Source organism: Larimichthys crocea, unplaced genomic scaffold (assembly GCF_000972845.2).
Source record: "Larimichthys crocea isolate SSNF unplaced genomic scaffold, L_crocea_2.0 scaffold100, whole genome shotgun sequence".
Classification (NCBI taxonomy): Eukaryota; Metazoa; Chordata; class Actinopteri; family Sciaenidae; genus Larimichthys; species Larimichthys crocea.
In genome coordinates, this window is record NW_020851384.1 from 307,166 (window position 1) to 333,670 (window position 26,505).

General features: G+C 49.3%; 2 protein-coding genes and 1 long non-coding RNA gene across 6 annotated transcripts in view; 2 read left to right on the forward strand and 1 right to left on the reverse strand.

Moving 5' to 3' along the window:
- Positions 1-6,550, forward strand: part of plekho1b (pleckstrin homology domain containing, family O member 1b) — an 18,833-nt gene extending 12,283 nt beyond the window's left edge. The window contains exons 4-6 of the mRNA XM_027275306.1: positions 3,349-3,453; positions 4,250-4,348; positions 4,573-6,550. Of these exons, the coding sequence (XP_027131107.1) occupies positions 3,349-3,453; positions 4,250-4,348; positions 4,573-5,244 (876 nt within the window). The 3' untranslated portion in view covers positions 5,245-6,550. The remainder of the gene's footprint in view (positions 1-3,348; positions 3,454-4,249; positions 4,349-4,572) is intronic.
- Positions 6,551-8,332: 1,782 nt separating this feature from the next.
- LOC104937277 (acidic leucine-rich nuclear phosphoprotein 32 family member E) lies at positions 8,333-26,280 on the reverse strand. 3 transcript variants are annotated; one of them, XM_027275305.1, is made up of 17 exons: positions 26,149-26,280; positions 24,942-25,198; positions 21,333-21,507; positions 20,527-20,655; positions 20,249-20,455; positions 19,436-19,552; positions 18,813-18,866; positions 18,477-18,660; positions 18,196-18,364; positions 17,920-18,058; positions 17,665-17,831; positions 13,883-14,032; positions 10,621-10,743; positions 10,173-10,329; positions 9,598-9,725; positions 9,441-9,507; positions 8,333-9,364 (listed from the first exon to the last, which is right to left on the reverse strand). In XM_027275305.1, the coding sequence occupies exons 2-17, from the start codon at positions 25,185-25,187 to the stop codon at positions 9,285-9,287; spliced, it is 2,292 nt and encodes a 763-aa protein (XP_027131106.1). In that variant the 5' UTR covers positions 25,188-25,198; positions 26,149-26,280; the 3' UTR covers positions 8,333-9,284. The 3 variants fall into 3 exon arrangements, with proteins under 3 accessions (XP_027131106.1, XP_027131105.1, XP_010751777.2); XM_027275304.1 differs by having other exon boundaries at positions 10,173-10,332; XM_010753475.3 differs by lacking the exons at positions 17,665-17,831; positions 17,920-18,058; positions 18,196-18,364; ... (6 more) ...; positions 24,942-25,198; positions 26,149-26,280 and adding an exon at positions 15,126-15,337 and having other exon boundaries at positions 10,173-10,332.
- On the forward strand, positions 19,563-20,287 carry LOC113744657 (uncharacterized). 2 transcript variants are annotated; one of them, XR_003461712.1, is made up of 3 exons: positions 19,563-19,736; positions 19,773-20,190; positions 20,232-20,287. It is a non-coding gene; the product is annotated as an uncharacterized LOC113744657 (long non-coding RNA). The 2 variants fall into 2 exon arrangements; XR_003461713.1 differs by having other exon boundaries at positions 19,563-19,725; positions 19,820-20,190.
- Positions 26,281-26,505: the final 225 nt, after the last annotated feature.

Consider the following 26,505-nt stretch of genomic DNA (forward strand, 5'->3'; position numbering starts at 1 on the left):
TGATGGCCCAGGGCCGAGTGTTATGGGCGGAGTCAGATGAGGTAAGGCGAGCCGCCCATTTATAGGATTAAAAAACAAATAAAAGAATCTTAAAATTGGACTCTGATAGTGCACAGGCAAGCCAGTGCAGAGAGGCTAAATGGGAGTACTGTGTTCTCCTCTTAGTGTTCCAGTCAGAAGGCGAGCGCCGCGCGGGAGGGATCCGCTGACTCCAAGATAACGTGCGTTACATGTAATTCCGCCGCGATGTAATGAAAGGCGTGGATTACTGTTTCAAAGGTGCTTTTGTGCAGGGAGGTTGGCTTCAACTTTGCCAGCTGCCATAAGGTGAAAAAAGGGAACTGGACTATTGCACCGATTTGGCCGGTCGCGTTTAAAATCACTGTCCATCTTAAAACCAAGTTTTGACTGTTTGCTTCCTGTAAGGCCACCAAGGGGTCCCAAGTCGAACCGGAAGTGGTTTCACAAGATGCCACTGGGGGATGAACACCTTATCACTTTGAGTTATTTATTCAGTTTTTAAAAAGTTCAAACACATTCCCCCCCCCCCCTCCCCCCGGCTTTAACGTCTTCAAAGCATGACAGCACGTTGTCAATGAGATACGCGTCCTTCTTCTTTATGTGGCACATAGATCTTGGTTTATCAATCAGCGAAACAATGAAATGAGATTACCATGCTGTTCTCAGGATGGAACCCAGGGCAGCAAGTACAGCCAGAAAAGCAGGGGCCCTAAAACTGAACCTGTGGAAACCCCATATGACAGCGGAGCAGAGTGGGATTCAGAACCACGCCTAGGCTTACGCACATAGTCCTGTTTGCCTATGTGGACCTGAACCAGTCCAATGCGGTACCAGAGCTGCTCTACTAGCTGCAAGTAACCGATGCACTACAAATGCGATTGTGCGTGCCCGGTCTCAAGGCTGAACTTCCAGTTCAAGGAGTGGAAGGGTCACATAAATCTCCAGCTTCATCGCCCATTACGGATGTCATTAAAAACCTTTAATAGAGCTGACTCTGGCTATGTAGTGTTTTAAATCCAGACTGGAAGATTCCTCCAGGACTCGTTAGCACGTAACGTTAGCACGTTACGTTAGCAGTAAACGTTAGCACGTAACGTTAGGCTGATAGAGCTGTGAATGTGTTGATCCTCTGATATCAGCTGATCGAGCCTTGTCATCTGGCTCTGTGATCAGCTGTTCTACTGTGCTGAGGTGTGATCATGTTCCTGCCGACAGGAGTCAAACACACACACACACACACCACTACACAGACACACACCACAGACACCACTCACACTACACACAGACACCATCACAGGACACACACACCACACAGACACACCACTCACACCCACCACAACCACACAGACACACCCACACACACACACGATCAGCCAACACACACCCCACACACAGACACACACCACACACACCATCACACACCACAGACACACACCACACACACACACCCCCAAACACACTTCCACCGACACACACACAGGAATTAAGTTTTAAACTGAGTAGAAGTACCAAATAACTTCATACCAGACGGTTTACTGCAGTACAGATTCAAGAAACAGGAAGTAAAGACTTTGTTAGCTTTGCTTCCTGTTCATGAGAAAGTCTGAGGTAACTTTTGACGCTTTTAAAACTGAAACAACATTCAATCATAATTATTCAGATTTATATTAACAGAACCACATTTGATTCATGTTCTCATGTTTTTAATAAGACGCGTCGTGCGGTCTTGTCTCAAGTCACATCCTGTTTTGTAGCTTGATGTTAAATCGTCCTTGATGTCGATTTGACGATGATTTGCACTTTTATGTTTTAAAACCTGCACGCCGGACTTCACTTTTTCCCTCTAGTGTAGCTTGGACTTTAGGCCAGACCTGGAAACAGGAGGGAACAGTTCGCATGGCTCCAAACAACGTTAAAGTGACTCAGGACTTCGCTGAAACACAAACCAGCTACCTGTCCCAATATGCGGTTGTATGTGATCAAGGTCTGATCAGACCATCAATTACATGACTACTCCAAGCATAAGCCTGACAGGAATTAAAAAGTTTGGATGACCTCTCCTTTTCTGATTTTACATTCAGACACAACTGAAGTTTCTTGTACTTAGACCCAACAACCTCAGACGATCCTTCTGAGGACTAGTAACTTTAAGATGGGATCACCTGGCCTCCAGCTCCACAGGGATAGAATCTTGGAGTTGTTTTGAATCAGCGTTTGGTCCGTTTAACGTTCACAATAAAACAGCAAATTTCGAGACTGCCTTCTTCCACTTACGTACATCAGCTGAAAATCAGACGCATCGGGTCTCAGGCGGATGCCGAAAAAAACTAGTCCACAGCATTTGTTACTTCAAGGCTGGACTATTTGTAACTCTTGTTATCAGGCGCTCTCAATTAAGTCTCTGAGGACACTTTGCAGTTAATTCAGAATGCTGCTGCACGTGTTCTGACAGGAACCAAGATCAGAGATCACATCTCTCCCATTCTGGCTTCCTTGCATTGGCTCCCTGTTAAATCTAGAATAGAATTTAAATTCTTCTCCTTACTTACAAAGCTCTTCATGGTCAGGCTCCATCATATCTAAAAGAGCTCATAGTACCTTACTACCCCTCTAGAACACTGCGCTCTCAGGACGCTGGGTTCCTTGTGGTTCCTTGTGGTTCCTTGTGGTTCCTTGTGGTTCATATAGTTTCCAAAAGTAGATTGGGAGCCAGAGCTTTCAGCTAAAATCTAAATTGATTTGATTTGTCTCACCTGTCTCTGCTGTCTCTCCTGTCTCTGCTGTCTCTCCTGTCTCACCTGTCTCACCTGTCTCACCTGTCCCTCGTGTCTCACCTGTCTCCCTGCAGGTGAAGGAGCTGGGTCGGGCTGACGAGGTTCTGGACCTGTCGGACTACGAGCGCTGTGAAGAGATCCGAAAGAACAAAAGTCGAAGTAAAAAAAACCACAGCAAGTTCAGACTGCAGCGGGTCAGCACGCCGGGCAACACGGTACACCTGTCTGTCTGCACACCTGTCTGTCCGTACACCTGTCTGTCTGCACATCTGTATGTCCGTACACCTCTAAGTATGGTCTCAGGTGTTCGCAGGAAGTCACATGTCTCATGTATCCAATCAGACGACAGGAAACAGTTTGAATGAAAACACTGAACAGAAATACCCAGAATCCCTTGGGGTGGGATCAGGTGTCTACAGACAGGTGGCAGCTTCAGTTACACACACACACACACACACACACACCTGGTGATGAGTCTCCCACTGAGGTTTTCAGAGGACATGTGTGTGTGTGTGTGTGTGTGTGTGTGTGTGTGTGTGTGCGTGTGTGCTAGGTTCCTAACCTGGTGTTCCTGGCCGTCAGTCCGGAGGAGAAAGAGTCGTGGATCAACATCCTGAACGTCTCCATCACCCGATCCAAGAACAGAATCCTGGACGAGGTGAACCTGTCTGTCTGTCTGTCTGTCTGTCTGCCCGTCTGCCCCCCTGTCTGTCTGTCTGTCCGTCTGCCCCCCTTCCTGTCTGTCTGTCTGTCTGTCTGCCCCCCTTCCTGTCTGTCTGTCTGTCTGTCTGCCCCCCTTCCTGTCTGTCTCTGGGACTATTTTCAGCGGAGGATTAATTTAGCAGCAGCTAGTTAGCAGTTAGCTACTTTAGCAGTCTGATGTCTGTTGTTTCTGCTGTTGACCATATTTGGTCACTTCCTGCGGTCTGAGTTTAGCCTCCTGGCTTCAGACGTGCTAACCACGTAGAAAGTCACTTCCTGTGTGTACTGGTTTATTTCAGCTTCCTCGCTCGCAGACAGGAAGTGTGGGAGAATCTGCTAACACAGCCAACAAGCTTTTCCACCAGCCGACTCTGATCAATACTCTGATCAATACTCTGATCAATACTGATCAATACTCTGATCAGTACTCTGATCAATACTGATCAATAATCTATTCATGTCATGTTTTTATCCTGGAGTCCTGGAAAAGTCTTGAAAAGCAGTGTCAGGTCACAGCGACATCGTGAGTCCTCAGTTGTGATGTCACCATGTGAGGGCGCCGTGACCTCACCATCGTCACTCAGAGGAAGAGTCACGTGACTCGTGAAGACTTCTGAACTTGTTTGTTTGATGTTTTTTGAAGGAGCCAATCAGGAACGAGGAGGCGTTTAAATAACTGTTGAATATTAATGAGGCGCGTGCTGATTGGCTGAGGGCAGACTCACTTCCTGTCTGTGGTCTGTCTGTTGCAGGTGACGGTCGAGGACGCTCAGCTGTCTCACCTGACTCGAGATCGAGTGAAGATTCCTCACAACCGGCGCCTCCCGACCCGAGGTCACCTGCTCGCCGTGGTCGGTGAAACGTTGATGAAATGTTGATGTTACGTTACAAACCGAAAGTCTCAACTCAAGGTCCACTTACTGGTTTGTTTCTGAGCAGGTCACATGGTCTTCATCAGCTGACAGTCATGATGGCTGGTTCTGATGGAACATTTGGACCATGTGACACAGCAGGTGGACCTTGAGTTGGTTCTTCGGTGGTACCGCTCGGACTGATCGGACCTCTTTGTGTGCAGGCATCCACCTCGTCCTCAGATGGGATGCTGACTCTGGATCTGATCCAGGAGGAGGACTCTGGGAGGTCTCCTCAGGGAGCCGAGCTCAGCCCGGACTGCCCCAGATCCAAAACCGATGGCGCACTGTCTGCGAGGACCGCCGAGGCTTCTGGGAAATCACAGAGCCTCCCCCGGGAGGTGGTCGTGGTGTGGGAGCACACGGACCCCGCCCAAACGCCGCCGTCCGGAAAACGCCTGACGACAGCGGAGAAAAACCGCTGCGCATCCATGGACGAGATCCTGACGCACTCTGAGACCAAAGCTGTAAAGAACAAGACGACCGCGGCGACCCACCCACTGGCTGGCGCCGGTACCGTGGCGCCCGTCAACCAGCTACAGGAGCTGATCAGCCAGAAGCTGGAGAAGACGGAGCGGCTGCTGACGGAGGTGCGAGCGGAGGTGGACGGCGAGGCCGCAGAGTGCGGAAAGATCAAGGCGAAGGAATCGTCGGAGGGAGCTCGAGCTGAAGCGGAGAGACTCCTGAAGGAGGCGGCGGCGGCGTGGAGTCAGGCCCGGGAGGTTCTGGAGGAGGTCAAGGAGCTCAGGGCACTGTACCGACAACTGGACTCCACCTCCTCCATCACCCCCTCCAACAGCAGCAAGCTGAACCCAGACCGACGGAGCCCGATGTGACCCGCACGGCACCGAGTCCGGTTCAGGTTCTGTTTGTTGGAATTTTTAAATTATTTGGACAAATTCAGGTTATTAGAGACCGGGGCGGACCAGGACGGACTGGGACAGACCCGGAGGTGCACCGATGTAGCACGACTTTCAAGGATCCTCAAAAGACTTTTCCAGGTTTTGAAAAAGCCTTGAGCAGCACAGGTACGGCTAAAGACTCGACGTCTCGTCAAAGTGAACGAAAATGTGCCAAGACGAGAGTCCAGAACCGGATCCGGATCTTCATGCATCGACACGTTTGTTTGTTTTTCGCAGGTTTGTTTGAATTTGAGACAGGAAGTGGTAACTAAACTTCATTCATGTCTCATGTAGCGCCACCATCAGGTGAAAACCTGGAGCCTTTGTGTTTACTGCTAACGTTAGCATGCTAAGCTATGATGGTAAATAAGTTAGCGAGTTAGCATTCTAGCATTAGCATTTTCAGACTCCAGGTCCAAACTCTGCACCCCGTGTGAAGAACCAGCTCCAGCTCAGGTGGAACCAGACTGATCCTCAAAACACCGGAAACATACCGGACCAACGGCACCAGAACTCTGACGGTTCCTCTCTACAGATCAGGGCCAGCTAACAGCTAACAAAGCTAACACAACAGGCTAGCAAGCTACACTGCAGCTAGAGGAGAACCGTATGCTAATGTGAGCTAGCTAACATTTATCAGCTAAGTGATGCTAATGTAGCATCCTGGCTACAGGAAACAGGGATTCTGCTAGCTAGCTCTTTAAATGGCAGAGGCTAACAAGCTAATGCTAATCTATCTGTCGAACATTTTCCAGATAAACAAATGATTCTAAACTGTGACTGTAGCTTTAAGATCAGCTGAGCTGATGTTAGCTAGCTCTGTTAGCGGAGCCTCCCGGCTACAGGAAATCAGCTGTTTGACAAACGAGCTAATGTTAACCTGTCAGGAGCTAACGACGTTTCATTCAAACTGAATCTGTGCAGAGAAACATCAGGAACAAACTCAGCTGATGGCGAGCAGGTCGACCTCGCGGGTCACGTGACGTTTGCACTGAAACGTCCGAGAGACTCGAGCGTGTTTCAAACAATCAACAAGTTTAATGTTTATTTTTGTAAACACGGTTCAGACTTTTGTACTTTTGTTAAATCTGGTCGAGTGTCTGCGTCACGAAGTGACGACAAACGCAAAGTCCCGAAGTCCTCAGAGGGACCTGAAGCTGAAGGGCTGAAGCTGAAGGTCTGAAGCTGAAGGTCTGAAGCTGAAACTGAAGGGCTGAAGCTCTGAAGCTGAAGGTCTGAAGCTGAAGGTCTGAAGCTGAAGCTGAAGGTCTGAAGCTGAAGGTCTGAAGCTGAAGGGCTGAAGCTGAAGGGCTAAAGCTGAAGGTCTGAAGCTGAAGCTCTGAAGGTCTGAAGGTGAAGGTCTGAAGGTCTGAAGCTGAAGGTCTGAAGCTGAAGGTCTGAAGGTCTGAAGCTGACGGTCTGAAGCTGAAGGGCTAAAGCTGAAGGTCTGAAGGTCTGAAGCTGAAGGTCTGAAGCTGAAGGGCTGAAGGTCTGAAGCTGAAGGTCTGAAGCTGAAACTGAAGGGCTGAAGGTCTGAAGCCGAAGGTCTGAAGCTGAAACTGAAGGGCTGAAGGTCTGAAGCTGAAGGTCTGAAGCTGAAGGTCTGAAGCTAAAGGTCTGAAGCTGAAACTGAAGGGCTGAAGGTCTGAAGCTGAAGGGCTGAAGGTCTGAAGCTAAAGGTCTGAAGCTCTGAAGCTGAAGGTCTGAAGCTCTGAAGCTGAAGGTCTGAAGCTGAAGGGCTGAAGCTGAAGGTCTAAAGCTCTGAAGCTGAAGGTCCGAAGCTGAAGGTCTGAAGGTCCGAAGCTGAAGGGCTGAAGGTGAAGGTCTGAAGCTGAAGGTCCGAAGCTGAAGCTGAAGGTCTGAAGCTGAAGGTCTGAAGGTCCGAAGCTGAAGGGCTGAAGTATTTTTGTACGTTTGGTTTCATTAAACTTTCAAATGTGTGTCCTGTCTGTGTTTTAACGTCCCCGTAACGCAGCTCAGTCCCCAGTTTGTATGTTAACTGAGCGCACACACACACAGTGACGTGAGGACTGTTCAGCATGAAGCCGTTAGCTTAGCTTAGCTTAAAGACTGGAACAGGTAGAAACAGCTAGCCTGAGTCCAAACATCCAGCAGCTCCGACGTTGGTGCAGGAAAGCGGGTCAGAACCGCCTGAGCAGGGACTGAAACCAGAAGCTGTTCTGAGAGTCCAACACTGCAGCTGGAGATGCTTTACCAGAACCAGAACCAGAACCAGAACCGACATGGTCGAGTCAGAGCTGCTGGAAGGTGGATCCTGTCTGCTAATGCTAAGCTAATGAGCTGTGTCCAGTCTTTACGCTGTTGAATGATCCAGAACATTCTGGTCTCATGGGTTCTGGTTCTGGCCACTCTCCTGTTGTGTAGTGTCAAACCCAGAGGGGCTGATGGGAGATGTAGTTCAGTTCGTGAGCTAACCTGGATCATCAAACGGTTAACGAGGAGTCAGACTTTAATTAGCTGTGTGTGTGTGTGTGTGTGTGTGTGTTCAACCTTCTGTTTACACCTGCAGACTCACCTGTCAGTCTCTCTCTCACACACACACACACACACACTCGTCTTCATGCAAACTCTGCTTCACATCAACAGGTTTCCATGGCGACGTCTGAGGTGTGTGCAGGTGGAGGGGGCGGAGCTTCAACATTGTGTCAGTTCATTTGTTTGTCGGCCGAGAGTCAAACAAATCTATGAACACACGATGATGTCACGGTGAACAGGTCACATGATCATCACGAGGTCTGATTCTAAGAAATCTTTAATTAGTTTAAAGTTCATTAACGAGCTTGTTAAGGTGACTTGAACCACTTCCTGTGTTCAGGTGTGATGAGCAGGTGAGCGGCGCCCTCGTGTGGTCGCAACATTAAAACACATTTAAACAAAGTTACGATTCATCAGCGACACATTAATTAACTTTAATTATCTTTAACTTTAACTAACTTTAAGTTGGACCGAGCCGGGCTCAGGTGGACCGAGCCGGGCTCAGGTGGACTCACAGGACTCATGGTTCAGTTCAGATGTTTTTATTGAAAAACAGTCGGGTCACAGAAACAATCAGACGGGAATAAAAAAATAAAACGGGACCAGAACCGGCTCCACGAGGACGACACCAAAACCTAGAGACCAGTTGACTATTTACACAGACCAGGGACCGGATCCAAGGTCCAGATCCTCAGAGACCGGGAGGAGCCGGGCCAACACCGAGAGCCACAGACACACAGGTGACAGGTGAGAGGGGGCGGGGCTAAATGCAACTCACTTTGTTTTTTTGGGGGTGTTTGAAGAGACCTGATCCTGGTCCTGGTCCTGGTCCAGGTCTGGAACATCAGGATCAGGACTCTTTAAAAATAAACAAATCATCCCAGAATGCACCGCTGCCAGAATCAGCTGCTGAGGGCCATGGGTACTGTACACCTGTACACAGGTGTACACACCTGTACCCCTGTACATGGTACACCTGTACACGGTACACCTGTACACTGTACACCTGGACACTGTACACCTGGACACTGTACACCTGGACACGGGACACGGTACACCTACACCTGGACCAGGAGCTTCCTGTTCTGGAGGAGGTGGAGCTTCGTTTTATAAAAAGGAAGTTGTTTAAAATCATCCTGGATTTTCAGTCTAAAAGTCACGTAGCTGTCAGCGGGTCACTGTACAGCTGTGTCAGTCGCCATGGTAACAGCAGGACTGCAGACCTGTACGTCCCCCTACTGGTCCAATCAGATCACATGTCAGGATGACATCATCAGTCACCTGACGGCGTGAAGTTTAGCTTTTTGTGGGGGTGTTTGAGGAGATGTGGATTTGGTCCTGGTCCTGGTCCTGGTCCTGGTCTCGGGGGCTTCCTGTCCGTCTGCGGCTCTGAGGTGGTGTCTGGGCGGTCAGTGGGCGGGGCCAGAGGTCACTTGAGGGGGCGGGGCATGTAAGGGCGGGGCCAGGTGTTACAGTGTTTATTCGTCGTCGTCGTCGTCGTCACCTTCGTCCTCGGCGTCTCTTTTCCTCTTCTCGCCTCGCACACCTGCAGCATCATCTGAGACATGAATTTCACATTAAAAGCACTTCCTGTTTCACGTCAGAACAGGTCAAAGTTTCAAAATAAAACTGACCTCCGTCCTCCTCCTCCTCTTCGTCCTCCTCCTCCTCCTCCACGTAGTCTCCATCGTCCTCTTCATCCTGAGACAACAACACATCAGCTCACCTGTCCATCATCAGCACACCTGTCCATCATCAGCACACCTGTCCATCATCAGCACGCACACTCACCTGGATGCCCTCCTTCATGAGGTACGACAGGCCCACCTCGTCCTCCTCAGAGCCTTCATCATCATCCTCCTCATCTTCATCCTCCTCATCATCGTCGTCTCCAGGTGGACCGGCCTCATCGTCATCGTCTGCAACACACAGCAGCATTACAGACCGGCTCGTCTGTGGTGGTCTGTACAGGTCTGTGGTGGTCTGTACAGGTCTGTGGTGGTCTGTACAGGTCTACACAGATCTGTGGTGGTCTATGAGGTCTACACAGGTCTGTGGTGGTCTGTACAGGTCTGTGGTGGTCTGTACAGGTCTGCACAGATCTGTGGTGGTCTGTACAGGTCTGTGATGGTCTATAGAGGTCTACACAGATCTGTGGTGGTCTGTACAGGTCTGTGGTGGTCTATGAGGTCTACACAGGTCTGTGGTGGTCTTTAGAGGTCTACACAGATCTGTGGTGGTCTGTACAGGTCTGTGGTGGTCTAAAGAGGTCTACACAGATCTGTGGTGGTCTGTACAGGTCTGTGGTGGTCTGTGAGGTCTACACAGATCTGTGGTGGTCTGTAGAGGTCTCGTCGTGGTCTCACCGTTGTCGCCCTCGGAGTCCGGCACCTCGTTGTCCTCCTGGTCGTACCCGTCCAGGTAGCTGAGCTGAGGCAGCAGCTCGAACACGCTCTCCCTGTAGTCCTCCAGAGTCGAAACCTCACAGCTGTACAGGTCCAGACTCTTCAGGTTCTTCAGGTTCTGCTGCAGAGAGAAAGACAGGCAGGCAGACAGATGGTCAGACAGACAGACGGTCAGACAGACAGACAGACGGTCAGGCAGACAGACGGTCAGGCAGACAGACAGACAGACGGTCAGGCAGACAGACGGTCAGGCAGTGATGGGTAAATGAGTGTGCTCTTATTGTGAAAAACCAGCTTGGTAAGAACATGTGACAGGAGTTCTGCTGTCAGAACTTCCACAGAACCATCTGGATCTCAGCACGCCGCCGTGGTTACATGTTGTCGTGTCTCCATGGTAACGCAGACTCACCAGGACCTGGATGGTGCTGAGCTCTTTGATCTTGTTCCCGCTCAGGTTCAGGTACGTCAGGTTCGGACATTTCTCCGCCAACGAGTCCAGACCGCCAACGACGCCGTTATCACTGACCTCCAGCTGAAAGACAGACAGACAGACAGACAGACAGGCATGATGAGAACAGACAGACAGACAGGCATGATGGGAACAGACAGACAGACAGGCATGATGGGAACAGACAGACAGACAGACAGGCATGATGGGAACAGACAGACACACATACAGACAGACAGGCACGATGAGAACAGACAGACAGACAGACATGATGGGAACAGACAGACAGACACGATGAGAACAGACAGACAGACAGACATGATGGGAACAGACAGACAGACAGACAGACAGACAGGCATGATGAGAACAGACAGACAGACAGGCATGATGAGAACAGACAGACAGACAGGCATGATGGGAACAGACAGACAGACAGACAGGCATGATGGGAACAGACAGACAGACAGACAGACAGACAGGCATGATGAGAACAGACAGACACACATACAGACAGACAGACAGGCATGATGAGAACAGACAGACAGACAGACAGACAGACATGATGGGAACAGACAGACAGACAGACAGACAGACAGGCATGATGAGAACAGACAGACAGACAGGCATGATGAGAACAGACAGACAGACAGGCATGATGGGAACAGACAGACAGACAGACAGGCATGATGAGAACAGACAGACACACATACAGACAGACAGACAGGCATGATGAGAACAGACAGACAGACAGACAGACAGACATGATGGGAACAGACAGACAGACAGACAGACAGACAGGCATGATGAGAACAGACAGACAGACAGGCATGATGGGAACAGACAGACAGACAGACAGGCATGATGGGAACAGACAGACAGACAGACAGACAGACAGGCATGATGAGAACAGACAGACAGACAGACAGACAGGCATGATGAGAACAGACAGACAGACAGACAGACATGATGGGAACAGACAGACAGACAGACAGGCATGATGAGAACAGACAGACAGACAGACAGACAGGCATGATGAGAACAGACAGACAGACAGACAGACAGGCATGATGAGAACAGACAGACAGACAGACAGACAGGCATGATGAGAACAGACAGACAGACAGACAGACAGGCATGATGAGAACAGACAGACAGACAGACAGACAGGCATGATGAGAACAGACAGACAGACAGACAGACATGATGGGAACAGACAGACAGACAGACAGGCATGATGAGAACAGACAGACAGACAGACAGACAGGCATGATGGGAACAGACAGACAGACAGACAGACAGGCATGATGAGAACAGACAGACAGACAGACAGACAGGCATGATGAGAACAGACAGACAGACAGACAGACAGGCATGATGAGAACAGACAGACAGACAGACAGACAGGCATGATGAGAACAGACAGACAGACAGACAGACAGGCATGATGAGAACAGACAGACAGACAGACAGACATGATGGGAACAGACAGACAGACAGACAGGCATGATGAGGACAGACAGACAGACAGACAGGCATGATGAGGACAGACAGACAGACAGACAGACAGGCATGATGAGGACAGACAGACAGACAGACAGGCATGATGAGGACAGACAGACAGACAGACAGACAGGCATGATGAGAACAGACAGACAGACAGACAGACATGATGGGAACAGACAGACAGACAGACAGGCATGATGAGAACAGACAGACAGACAGACAGACAGGCATGATGAGAACAGACAGACAGACAGACAGACAGGCATGATGAGAACAGACAGACAGACAGACAGACACGATGGGAACAGACAGACAGACAGACAGGCATGATGAGAACAGACAGACAGACAGACAGACAGGCATGATGAGAACAGACAGACAGACAGACAGACAGGCATGATGAGAACAGACAGACAGACAGACAGACATGATGGGAACAGACAGACAGACAGACAGGCATGATGAGAACAGACAGACAGACAGACAGACAGGCATGATGAGAACAGACAGACAGACAGACAGACATGATGGGAACAGACAGACAGACAGACAGGCATGATGAGAACAGACAGACAGACAGACAGACAGGCATGATGAGAACAGACAGACAGACAGACAGACAGGCATGATGAGAACAGACAGACAGACAGACAGACAGGCATGATGAGAACAGACAGACAGACAGACAGACAGGCATGATGAGAACAGACAGACAGACAGACAGACAGGCATGATGAGAACAGACAGACAGACAGACAGACAGGCATGATGAGAACAGACAGACAGACAGACAGACAGGCATGATGAGAACAGACAGACAGACAGACAGACATGATGGGAACAGACAGACAGACAGACAGGCATGATGAGAACAGACAGACAGACAGACAGACAGGCATGATGAGAACAGACAGACAGACAGACAGACAGGCATGATGAGAACAGACAGACAGACAGACAGACAGGCATGATGAGAACAGACAGACAGACAGACAGACAGGCATGATGAGAACAGACAGACAGACAGACAGACAGGCATGATGAGAACAGACAGACAGACAGACAGACAGGCATGATGAGAACAGACAGACAGACAGACAGACAGGCATGATGAGAACAGACAGACAGACAGACAGACAGGATGGGAACAGACAGACAGACAGACAGACAGGCATGATGAGAACAGACAGACAGACAGACAGACATGATGGGAACAGACAGACAGACAGACAGGCATGATGAGAACAGACAGACAGACAGACAGACAGGCATGATGAGAACAGACAGACAGACAGACAGACAGGCATGATGAGAACAGACAGACAGACAGACAGACATGATGGGAACAGACAGACAGACAGACAGACAGGCAGGATGAGAACAGACAGACAGACAGACATGATGGGAACAGACAGACAGACAGACAGACAGACAGACAGACAGGCATGATGAGGACAGACAGACAGACAGACAGACAGACAGACAGACAGACAGACAGACAGGCATGATGAGGACAGACAGACAGACAGACACACAGACAGGCAGACAGACATGATGAGGACAGACAGACAGACAGACAGACAGACAGGCATGATGAGGACAGACAGACAGACAGACAGACACACAGACAGACAGACAGACAGACAGGCATGATGAGGACAGACAGACAGACAGACAGACACACAGACAGACAGACAGGCAGACAGACAGACAGGCAGACCTTGCGTAGTTTGGGCAGTGGCGGCAGCTTGCAGAGCGACGTGAGTCCGACGTTCACCATGCTGAGGATCTCCAGGTGTTTGTACTCCTCCGTCACTCCTTCAACGTCTCCATCAGAGGAGCGACAGTTATCCACCACCAGCTCCAGCACCTGCAGATCACGTGACAGAGCACACGTATGTCAACAGGTGAAACAGCTGGTCCAGGTGTGTTCATGACGTCACGTCAGTGTCACGTCATGGACGGCTGTGAAAAGTTCTGACTAGAACCGGGCCGGTGTCGTAAAAAGCCTCATGGCTGTTTAAACCGCTTCAGACAGCACAGGGGTCTCAACCAAAGGTCCGTGGACCCTGGGAGGTCCGCAGAGGTACTGCAGGGGGTCCGGTCATCCTGACCCAAACAATGGAGAACGTGACGTGCAGGGGAACTCCAGGCAGACCAGGTGTTTCCACACGGCGATGAATCAGTGGACACAGACAGCATCACGTGATAGAAATGTGGCTGACACGGGTTACGTTACTTTCCTGCTACGTTACGTTACTTTCCTGCTACGTTACGTTACTTTCCTGCTACGTTACTTTTCCCGCCGTTAAAAACAGCATCAAAACACATCGAGTGGGCGGGAACAGCGGGACGAACCGGTCCTGAACTTCAGGCTCGGGTCTGAATAACGGGCTGTCAGTACTTGACGTGGTGCCGAAGGGACCAGCAGAACCTGAAGAACCGTAGACCCGGTTTAACCCGGTTTAACCCGGGTCAGAGTGTGCCGCGCCACCAGATCACACGGAAGGTTAAAATGGTGACGAACATACAGAGGCGCCATGTTCTGCCGAGAACTAACCCGAACCCACCCGGACTAACCCGAACCCACCCGGACTAACCCGAACACACCCGGACTAACCCGAACACACCCGGACTGACCCGGTCCATACCGAGGGCTGGGCGCGCGCGCCAGGTTAGCCTGTTAGCCCGTATGCTAGCTGCAGGAGGCTCGCGGGGCGGCCGGAGGAGGGTCTCCATGTTGGAGTAGTTTTCTGGGTCAAAATGTCGGAGCGGGTCTGGTCCCGGACTGAGCGGGTCTGGTCCCGGACTGAGCGGGTCTGGTCCCGGACTGAGCGGGTCTGGTCCCGGCTCGACGTCCTGTCTCGCTCGGCGCGTTCATCGCCATGTCGGGTCTCGCGCCCGCATCCTTCACCTTTCTTCTCAGTAAACTGCTCAAAGTCCGCGCGGCGGGAGCTACACACCTCGGCCGGGTTCCGGTTCCTCAGCTCCAGGCTGACCCTCTTCTTCATGTCCATGTTCCCGCGCGGACTCTGGCCGTAAAAACAAAGAAAAACTGAAATAAAACGGGCTCGGTGAGGCGCGCGCTCACACGGCTTCCTTCTCCAGCTGCTTCAACACGATAACTAAACCACCATGTTCGCTCGCGCCCGACCTCCACTGGGAGACCACGCCCCTTCACTCATGAATATTCAGATGTTTTCAGATTCTGGTCTCCTATTGGCCCGGCGATGATCTACTCACTGAGTCCCACCCCCAGCATCTTATTATTCAACACTCTTCTCTGCCATTGGTTGAAACCGTTAAGGTGTTTCTGAGCTGTGACCAATGAGAGGGCGAACGTGAAACATTTAAACTTTACATACACATTCTCTTTGTCCTCATTGGCGCCATATTTGACTGAAAGCTAAACCACAACAACAACTACAATAACTACTACTACTACTACTACTACTACTACAACAACAACAACAACAACAACAACAACAACAACAACTACTACTACTACAACAACAACAACACCTACTACTACTACAACAACAACAACAACACCTACTACAACTACAACAACTACTACTAGTACTAGTACTACTACTACAACAACACCCACTACTACTACTACTACTACTACTACAACAACAACTACTACAACAACACCTACTACTACAACTACAACAACTACTACTAGTACTAGTACTACTACTACAACAACTACTACTACTACTACTACTACTACTACTACTACAACAACAACAACAACAACACCTACTACTACTACTACTACTACAGTAGTAGTAGTCTACTACAACACCCACTACTAGTACTACTACAACAACTACTACTACTACTACTACTACTGCAACAACAACTACTACAACTACAACAACAACGACTACAACAACTACGACTACTACAGTAGTAGTAGTCTACAACAACAACAACTACTACTACTACTACAACTACTACTACTACTACTACAACAACAACTACTACTACTACTACAACTACTACTACTACAACAACAACAACAACAGCACCTACTACAACAAGAACAACTACTACTACAGTAGTAGTAGTCTACTACACTACTACTACTACTACTACTACTACTACTACTACTACTACAACAACAACAACAACACCTACTGTACTACTACTACTACTACTACTACAACTACTACTACTACTACAACAACAACAACTACTACTACTACTACTACTACTACAACAACAACTACTGTAGTAGTAGTAGTAGTTGTTGTTGTAGTAGACGTCTACAACAACAACAACTACTACTACTACGACTACTACTACTACTACTACTACTACAACCAGTATTTATGAGTTTACATCTGCCATCTTTGCAGTAGTTGTAGTAGTTCAGTAGTAGTAACTGTAAATACTTGTAGTAATACAGCAGTACTGACAACAAAATATAAATTAGCAAAACATTAAAAAAATAAAATAAAGATTGAGATTAAAATTCAAAATTCATGAAGCATTATTATTATTTATTTTTATTAACAAGTTCTTTAGACTGTCTTTGATCAGTTAAAGAAAGATTTTAAAAGGTTTTATTTGGAAAAAACAGGAGTTGTATAAAAGCCTTTAAAAGAGAGAAAACAGAATAAATAATCTTGATCAGTAAACAGGATATGATGTCATCAGAAGCAGGAAGTGAATTTGGCAGGTAATCAATAAAAATAAATATTCATATATTCACTAAAAACCTTTAAGAGGAGGCTGGTCTCCATGGAAACTCATGCTGTGATGTGATTGGCTGATTGTCTTAAGACTTTCTGAAGGGACCAATGAGGAGGACGGGGTGGGCGGAGCTTATGGATCCTGACAGGTGATATGTCAGAGGGCGTGGTCTCGTGGTGACAAAGGGCGCGGTGGCAGAAGGCGTGGTCTTGCGGTAGCGTGCCAGAAGGCGTGGTCTCATGGTGTCAGAAGGCGTGGTCTCATGGTGTCAGAAGGCGTGGTCTCATGGTGCCAGAAGGCGTGGTCTCATGGTGTCAGAAGGTGTGGTGTCATGGTGTCAGAAGGCGTGGTCTCATGGTGCCAGAAGGCGTGGTGTCATGGTGTCAGAAGGCGTGGTCTCATGGCGGTGGCGTGTCAGAAGGCGTGGTGTCATGGCGGCAGCGTGTCAGAAGGTGTGGTGTCATGGCGGTGGCGTGTCAGAAGGCGTGGTCTCATGGCGGTGGCGTGTCAGAAGGCGTGGTGTCATGGCGGTGGCGTGTCAGAAGGCGTGCTCTCATGGTGGCAGAGGCGTGGTCTCATGTCAGAGGGCGTGGTCTCACAGTAGCGTGTCAGAAGGCTCTTGTGATGTCAGAGGGCGTGGTCTCATGGTGGCAGAAAGCGCGTGGCAGAGGGCGTGGACTCGCGGTAGCGAGGTGTGGTCTCGTGGTAGTGTGTCAGAAGGCGTGGTCTGATGGTGGCAAAGGGCGGGGTCTTGTGGTGTCAGAGGGCGTGGTCTCGTGGCGGCAGCGTGTGCAGTACCTGGTCGAGCAGCTGAAGTGCTCGGTGCAGGTGCACCTCCAGCCAGCAGGGGGTGTCCTTGATGCTCTGACGAGGGTAATCACAGCCCCACCCCTTAACAAAGCTCAGACGCACGATACAGAGCCGCCGCAGGTCGTCCACACCCAGACCTGCTGCTGAGCACACACCTGGAGGAGGACAGGAAGTGACATCACGTCATGATGATGAAGAGTAACACCACGTGTTACCTTCTGGCACTCTTCAGGTGGTACTCACTGATGGCAGGGGCGATCCCTCCCACACTGTTTGGCCCGGGAATTGCACCGGCGACCGCTGCCGCCTGAGTCACCACGGCCGCCTGAGCTGCCACCGCCTGCTGCTGCATCTGACGGTGACACTGCCGGAGATCGAACACCTGGACAGAGACAGGTGAGGAAGGAGCCATCAGGAGCCAACTACCGAGGTGATTTACAGACTTTATGATGGGAACATTGATCAGTAGTGAAGCGCTAACCGTGGTCACTGCACAGCGGAGTGTATCGACACGCTCACCTTGATGTGCGCTCCGGGGTAAATCTTGTGCACTCCGTCACCCGGAGCTCGACCCGCCTCACGGTCCAGGTAGAAGCTCTGGACGAACACGGAGTGGTCGCTAAGGCAACGCATCCAAATGTCCCCCTCCCCCCGACACTCCAGCTGAACCCCCCGACCAATGTGGAGCCTGCAAGAGAAGAACCGAGGACGGATCAGTGAGCGGACACAGGAGTCAAAGTCTTCACCACAGAACTGTCACCAGTCGGACCGGACCAGACCGGATCGGACAGACAGGTCACCTGGCACGGTGGCTGGCAGCGGTGCGGTGGACATTACTCAGCTGTCCCAAACAGAACCGGTCTCCTCCTGAGGGGTCCACATATCCGTCCACCGTCACCAGAGGACAGCTGGACTGAACCTTAAACATCTCCCCGACCTGAACGTCCAACTCAAAGTACGAGATGGAACACCAGAACTCTGGACCTGAAAGACAGACAGGTGGGAGACAGACAGACAGAGAGACAGGTGAGAGGCAGACAGGCCGGAGACAGACAGGTGAAGGGCAGACAGGTGAGACAGACAGGTCGGACACAGACAGGTGAGAGACAGACAGGTGAGACAGACAGGTGTTGTACCTGGGTGGTTGGACACTGGCTGTGGATATGGAGCTGTGCTGTGATGCTGCGACCCTGAAAAACAAACAGAGTTAGTGAGAATGAAAGTGATGTCACAGAGTGATGTCACAGAGTGATGTCACATAAAGTGATGTCACAAAGTGATGTCACATAGAGTGATGTCACAAAGTGATGTCACATAAAGTGATGTCACAAAGTGATGTCACATAGAGTGATGTCACAAAGTGATGTCACAGAGTGATGTCACATAGAGTGATGTCACATAGAGTGATGTCACAAAGTGATGTCACAGAGTGATGTCACATAGAGTGATGTCACATAAAGTGATGTCACAAAGTGATGTCACATAGAGTGATGTCACAAAGTGATGTCACAGAGTGATGTCACATAGAGTGATGTCATGGAGTGATGTCACATAGAGTGATGTCACACAAAGTGATGTCACAAAGTGATGTCACATAGAGTGATGTCACACAGAGTGATGTCACATAGAGTGATGTCACACAGAGTGATGTCACACAAAGTGATGTCACAAAGTGATGTCACACAAAGTGATGTCACAGAGACCGATGTCACATAAAGTGATGTCACACAAAGTGATGTCACATAAAGTGATGTCATACAGAAGTGAGTGTTGGGGGCGTGGTGATGATGATGTACAGGGAGCTGCTGGTGGCTCCGCCCACTCTGGTGAGGTCCTGCAGGGCTGTAGGGGGCGGAGCTATTACCTGACCAGGTGGCTGCAGACACAGAACACAGGTCAGTCACAGATACTACACTGATAATACCACGACAACTAATACTACTAATACTACTGATACAGCAATACTGAAGATACTGTGACTCCACTCCTCATGTTACTGCAGTATTTCTTCTGTATTGTTACAGGTGTAGTACAGGTGTCATAGTACAGGTGTAATACAGGTGTAGTACAGGTGTCATAGTACAGGTGTGACACAGGTGTAGTACAGGTGTCATAGTACAGGTGTGACACAGGTGTAGTACAGGTGTGACACAGGTGTAGTACAGGTGTGACACAGGTGTAGTACAGGTGTCATAGTACAGGTGTGACACAAGTGTAGTACAGGTGTCATAGTACAGGTGTGACACAGGTATAGTACAGGTGTAATAATACAGGTGTAGTACAGGTATAGTACAGGTGTAATAATACAGGTGTAGCACAGGTGTAGTACAGGTATAGTACAGGTGTAATAATACAGGTGTAGCACAGGTGTAATGCAGGCATAATAATACAGGTGTAATGCAGGCGTAATAATACAGGTGTAGTACAGGTATAGTACAGGTGTAATAATACAGGTGTAGCACAGGTGTAATGCAGGCGTAATAATACAGGTGTAATGCAGGCGTAATAATACAGGTGTAGAATAATACAGGTGTAATGCAGGCGTAATAATACAGGTGTAGTACAGGTGTACCAGTGTTGGGGGGGCTGCTGTACTCGGGGCTCTGTGGGGAGGTAGGGGTGGAGGGGTGAGGAGGCTGGGGGGTGTGGGAGGGGTTTGGGTGAGGTGGGGAGGCGTGGCCTCCATGGTTTGAAGGTGGAGCAATCTGAAGGAGGCCTGGACCCTCACCACCTCCACCAGGTACGGCCGCCCCGGCACCCCTCGTCATGGAGCTGCTGCCTGCAGGAGACACAGCAGGAAGTCAGAGAGCACCTGGACTCACTGTGACGTCACATCATCACCTGACTCACCGAGAGGAGAGAGGGGCATGCTGGGATACATGCTGACAGGGCGGGGCTGGCTGTACGGGTCAGCGTGGGGGGGCAGGTCGATCTGCAGACAGTCCTGCATGAACTCCTCCTTCACCAGAACCTGAGGACCTGAAGGAAGACAGACAGGTGAGAGACAGACAGACAGGTGAGAGACAGACAGACAGAGAGGTAAGAGACAAACAGACAGACAGACAGGTGAGAGACAGACAGACAGACAGACAGGTGAGAAACAGACAGACAGACAGACAGACAGGTGAGAGACAGACAGACAGACAGACAGGTGAGAGACACAGACAGACAGGTGAGAGACAAACAGACAGGTGAGAGACAGACAGACAGACAGGTAAGAGACAGACAGACAGACAGGTAAGAGACAGACAGGTGAGAGACAGACAGACAGAGAGGTAAGAGACAAACAGACAGACAGACAGACAGGTGAGAGACAGACAGACAGACAGACAGACAGGTAAGAGACAGACAGACAGAATACTGAATTGTCTCTCGTGACTCAGGTGTAATCAGAATAAGAGTTCCTGTCAATGTTTCACAATAAAAGCCTTTTCCTGTCCACTGAAACATTAGAGGGCTTTTATTTTGAAACAGTTTGTAACATCACTGAATGTGCTACATGGTTAGCTACCACAAGCCAGATGTGATGATGTCACGGTCGTCAGGGGTGACGAGGTCATTAGAGGTCAACTGAAAATGACCTCTCATTATCAACTCACCATGAAGCTAACAGAGCTAAGCTACCAGCTGTGATGCTCACTGCTCACAACGTTTACCTGTGGCGGGGGACGCCACCCGCTCGTAGTGGTAGGGGTTCACACACACGCTGTCGTACTTCAGGTCGAAGGCGAACTGACAGAACTTCACGTGTTTGAGCTCGTTCTTATGGAGGTCGGGCCAACGCCACAGACGGGCGTAGATCACATGAGGGAAACCCTTCCTCCCTGCTACCTGAGAGACAGACAGGTGAGAGACAGACAGGTTCTTCATATAAATTTAAACTCTGAGAACAGACTGAGTCATGGTGAACAGTCTACGTGTGTGTGTGTGTGTGTGTGTGCCAGGTGATGCTGAGTTAACCGGTCACGCCAAGCCACAAACATGACATCATGTCTGACCTCACGTACGTGTGTGTGTGTGTGTGTGTGTGTGTGTGTGTGTGTGTGTGTGTGTGTGTGAGAGAGAGAGACAGAGACAGAGAGAGAGAGACCTCAGTGCACTGTAAAAAGTGTGACGTTTGTTTCATAAATACAAACTAGTTATTCATAGACACACACACACACACACACACACACACACACACAGAGGCAGCCTATCAGAGCAGAGAGTGTTCTGTGTGCACAGGTGAAGGGCAGGGATAAGACTGCAGACACAACACACACACACACACACACACACACACACACACACACACAGTGTAAATCACAGAGAGTTGGAGCAGTCGGAGGACATCAGATATATTGTGTTTGAAGTCTGACCCAGTTTGAGGTTCTGAAGTTGTTCAGTATCAGTGCAGCCCGGCTCAGACCGGGTCACACAGAGTCACAGGTCTGCTGACTCGTCCTCTCTCGTGTCATTTTTTACAGTGTAGACGCTCTGTGGTCTGAAGAACAAACTCTAGACGTGTTCACATTCCCGTCTGTCTGCACACACACACACACACACACACACACACACACACACACGGCCCCTTTCCTGTGTTTCAGACAAAACAAGTGAGCCTGCCCTTCCTCCTCCTCCTCCTCCTCCTCCTCCTCGTCTTCAGTTTCTCTGTTTGGATCTTTGAAGGTTTGAACCATTAAAATACTTTCCTGGTTCTGATCGGGTTCTGATGAGGTTCAGCTTTCAGAGACATTCAAGGTCTCAAGGCTACCTCAGGACCTTGAAGAGGACCTTGAAGAGGTTCCAGGAGTATTCAATGATATCTCATTCACCCATTCACACCTTCAGCAGCAGACCACGTGACATGAAGTGTTAAAGCATGCTAAAGTGCATTTCAACACGCGTGTTGCAGCAACAACGTGTTTTTGAACTGAAGCGTGTTGAAACATGTTGAAATGCGTTGAAGCGTGTTGAAATGTTGAAATGCATTGAAGCGTGTTGAAGCGCATTGAAACATGTTAAAATGCGTTGAAGCGTGTTGAAACACGATGAAGCATGTTGCAGCGTGTTGAAGCATGTTGAAACGTGTTGAAATGTGTTGATACACGCTGAAACATGTTGAAACACGTTGAAGCGTGTTGAAACATGTTAAAATGCGTTGAAGCGTGTTGAAACACGTTGAAGCGTGTTGAAACATGTTGAAACGTGTTGAAACGTGTTGATACACGCTGAAACGTGTTGAAACACGTTGAAGCGTGTTGAAACGTGTTGAAACGCGTTGATACACGCTGAAACGTGTTGAAACATGTTGAAGCGTGTTGAAACATGTTGAAGCGTGTTGATACATGTTGAAGCGTGTTGATACACGCTGAAACGTGTTGAAACATGTTGAAGCGTGTTGAAACGAAGCGTGTTGAAGCATGTTGAAACATGTTGAAACATGTTGAAACATGTTGAAACGTGTTGAAACGTGTTGATACACGCTGAAACGTGTTGAAACATGTTGAAACATGTTGAAGCGTGTTGAAACATGTTGAAACGCGCTGAAGCGTGTTGAAACATGTTGAAATGCGTTAAAGCGTGTTGATCCACGATGAAGCGCGTTGAAACACGATGAAGCATGTTGCAGCGTGTTGAAGCGAGTTGAAACATGTTGAAATGCGTTGAACCGTGTTGAAACATGAAGCGTGTTGAAGCGAGTTGAAACATGTTGAAGCGTGTTGAAGCGAGTTGAAACATGTTGAAGCGTGTTGAAACATGTTGAAACATGTTGAAGCGTGTTGAAGCGAGTTGAAACATGTTGAAGCGAGTTGAAACATGTTGAAGCGAGTTGAAACATGTTGAAGCGTGTTGAAGCGAGCTGAAACATGTTGAAGCGTGTTGAAGCGAGTTGAAACATGTTGAAGCGTGTTGAAGTGAGTTGAAACACGATGAAGCATCTTGCAGCGTGTTGAAGCGAGTTGAAACATGTTGAAGCGCGTTGAAACACGATGAAGCATCTTGCAGCGTGTTGAAGCGAGTTGAAACATGTTGAGACGTGCTGAAGCGTGTTGAAGCGTGTTGAAACATGTTGAAATGCGTTGAAGCGTGTTGAAATGTTGAAATGCGTTAAAGTGTGTTGAAACATGTTGAAATGCGTTGAAGTGTGTTGAAGCGCATTGAAACATGTTAAAATGCGTTGAAGCGTGTTGAAACACAATGAAGCATGTTGCAGCGTGTTGAAGCATGTTGAAACATGTTGAAGCGTGTTGAAACGTGTTGAAGCGTGTTGAAATGCGTTGATACGCGCTGAAGCGTGTTGAAGCGTGTTGAAACGTGTTGATACACGCTGAAGCGTGTTGATACACGCTGAAGCGTGTTGAAACGTGTTGAAACATGTTGAAACATGTTGAAGCGTGTTGAAGCGTGTTGCAGCGTGTTGAAGCGTGTTGAAACGTGTTGAAGCGTGTTGAAGCGTGTTGAAGCGTGTTGAAACGTGTTGAAGCGTGTTGAAACGTGTTGAAGCGTGTTGAAACGTGTTGCAGCGTGTTGAAGCGTGTTGAAACGTGTTGAAGCGTGTTGAAGCGTGTTGAAACGTGTTGAAGCGTGTTGAAGCGTGTTGAAACGTGTTGAAACGTGTTGAAGCGTGTTGAAACGTGTTGAAGCGTGTTGAAACGTGTTGAAACATGTTGCAGCGTGTTGAAGCGTGTTGAAACGTGTTGAAGCGTGTTGAAACGTGTTGAAACGTGTTGAAACATGTTGCAGCGTGTTGAAGCGTGTTGAAACGTGTTGAAGCGTGTTGAAACGTGTTGAAACATGTTGCAGCGTGTTGAAACGTGTTGAAGCGTGTTGCAGCGTGTTGAAACGTGTTGAAACATGTTGAAGCGTGTTGAAGCGTGTTGAAACGTGTTGAAGCGTGTTGAAGCGTGTTGAAACGTGTTGAAACATGTTGCAGCGTGTTGAAACGTGTTGAAGCGTGTTGAAACGTGTTGAAACGTGTTGAAACATGTTGCAGCGTGTTGAAGCGTGTTAAAACGTGTTGAAGCGTGTTGAAACGTGTTGAAACATGTTGCAGCGTGTTGAAACGTGTTGAAGCGTGTTGCAGCGTGTTGAAACGTGTTGAAACATGTTGAAGCGTGTTGAAGCGTGTTGAAACGTGTTGAAGCGTGTTGAAGCGTGTTGAAACGTGTTGAAACGCGATGAAGTGTGTTGCAGCGTGTTGAAGCGTGTTGAAACGTGTTGAAACGCGTTGAAGCGTGTTGAAACGCGATGAAGTGTGTTGCAGCGTGTTGAAGCGTGCGTACCTGCAGCCGTCCGTCCAGCGTCCTCTGGATGGTCACACACTTACTGGGATGGACTCCGTTGGTGGTGACGGCGGTGATGAGCGAGTCCAGCTCATCTTTCTTCTCCTTCAGTTTCTTCACCAGACTCTCAATGGCTCGCTTGGCGAAGCCTTCGTTCTCTGCGCCCTGACGGTGACACATCAGGCTGTGGACGATGCTCAGGCACGCGTCGGCGCTGCTGCTGGGGGGTGGGGCCAGCACAGACATGGTTGCCACGGCTGCAGGGTCAAAAGAGTCAAGACTTGAGACAAGTTGGGTCAGACACGAGTCGGGTCAGAGACAAATACATGACTGCTACAGCTGACTGAACCAATCAGAGCCCAGGCGGGTCCAGTCTGTATGATTCTGGAGGAGATTCTGGACAGATGTTCTGCTGTTACTGTGACCATAAAGACCAGAACATATGGAGCCCAATCAGGACTGAGCTGATCCACAGAACTCATCAGAACCTCTGAACACATCAGGTACACACAGACACAGATAGACAGGTACAGACAGACAAGTACAGAAAGTTAAAGGCAGACAGACAGTTACAGACAGACACAGACATAGACACAGACAGGCAGCTACAGACAGACAGACAGACAGACAGACAGACAGACAGACAGACAGACAGACAGACAGTTACAGACAGACAGACAGGTACAGACAGACAGACAGACAGTTACAGACAGACACAGACATAGACACAGACAGGCAGCTACAGACAGAGAGACAGACAGACAGACAGACAGACAGACAGACAGTTACAGACAGTTACAGACACAGACAGACAGACAGTTACAGACAGACAGTTACAGACAGACAGTTACAGACACAGACAGACAGTTACAGACAGTTACAGACACAGACAGACAGTTACAGACAGTTACAGACACAGACAGACAGTTACAGACGGACAGACAGGCAGACAGACAGTTACAGACACAGACAGGTACAGACAGACAGACAGACAGTTACAGACAGTTACAGACACAGACAGGTACAGACAGACAGGCAGACAGACAGTTACAGACACAGACAGGTACAGACAGACAGTTACAGACAGACAGGCAGACAGACAGACAGTTACAGACAGACAGACAGACAGTTACAGACAGACAGACAGTTACAGACAGACAGACAGACAGACAGTGAACCATCGGCCGGTTGTCGCGGCTCCACTCACCGGGACTTGGCTCTCTCCGCTCGGCTGTGATCCGCTGCTGTGTCGGTGTCTGTGTGTGTGTGTGTGTGTGTGTGTGTGTGTGTGCGTGTGTGTGTGTGTGTGTGTGTGTGTGTGTGTGTGTGTGTGTGTGCGTGTCCTCCGTCAGACGGTCTGGGGGGGTGTCATGCTAAGCAGACATAACAGGAAGTCAGGCGACCTCTACACTTTATAAAAATAAAAGCAGCTTCTCATCCACAGCCAGAACCAGAACCAGAACCCGCGAACAACGGAGACGAGGTCTAGAACGAAGGGAGCCGGACCGAGGACAGACTGTTAGTGACGTCAAACTTCAGTTTGCCGCTCAAACATCCGGGGATG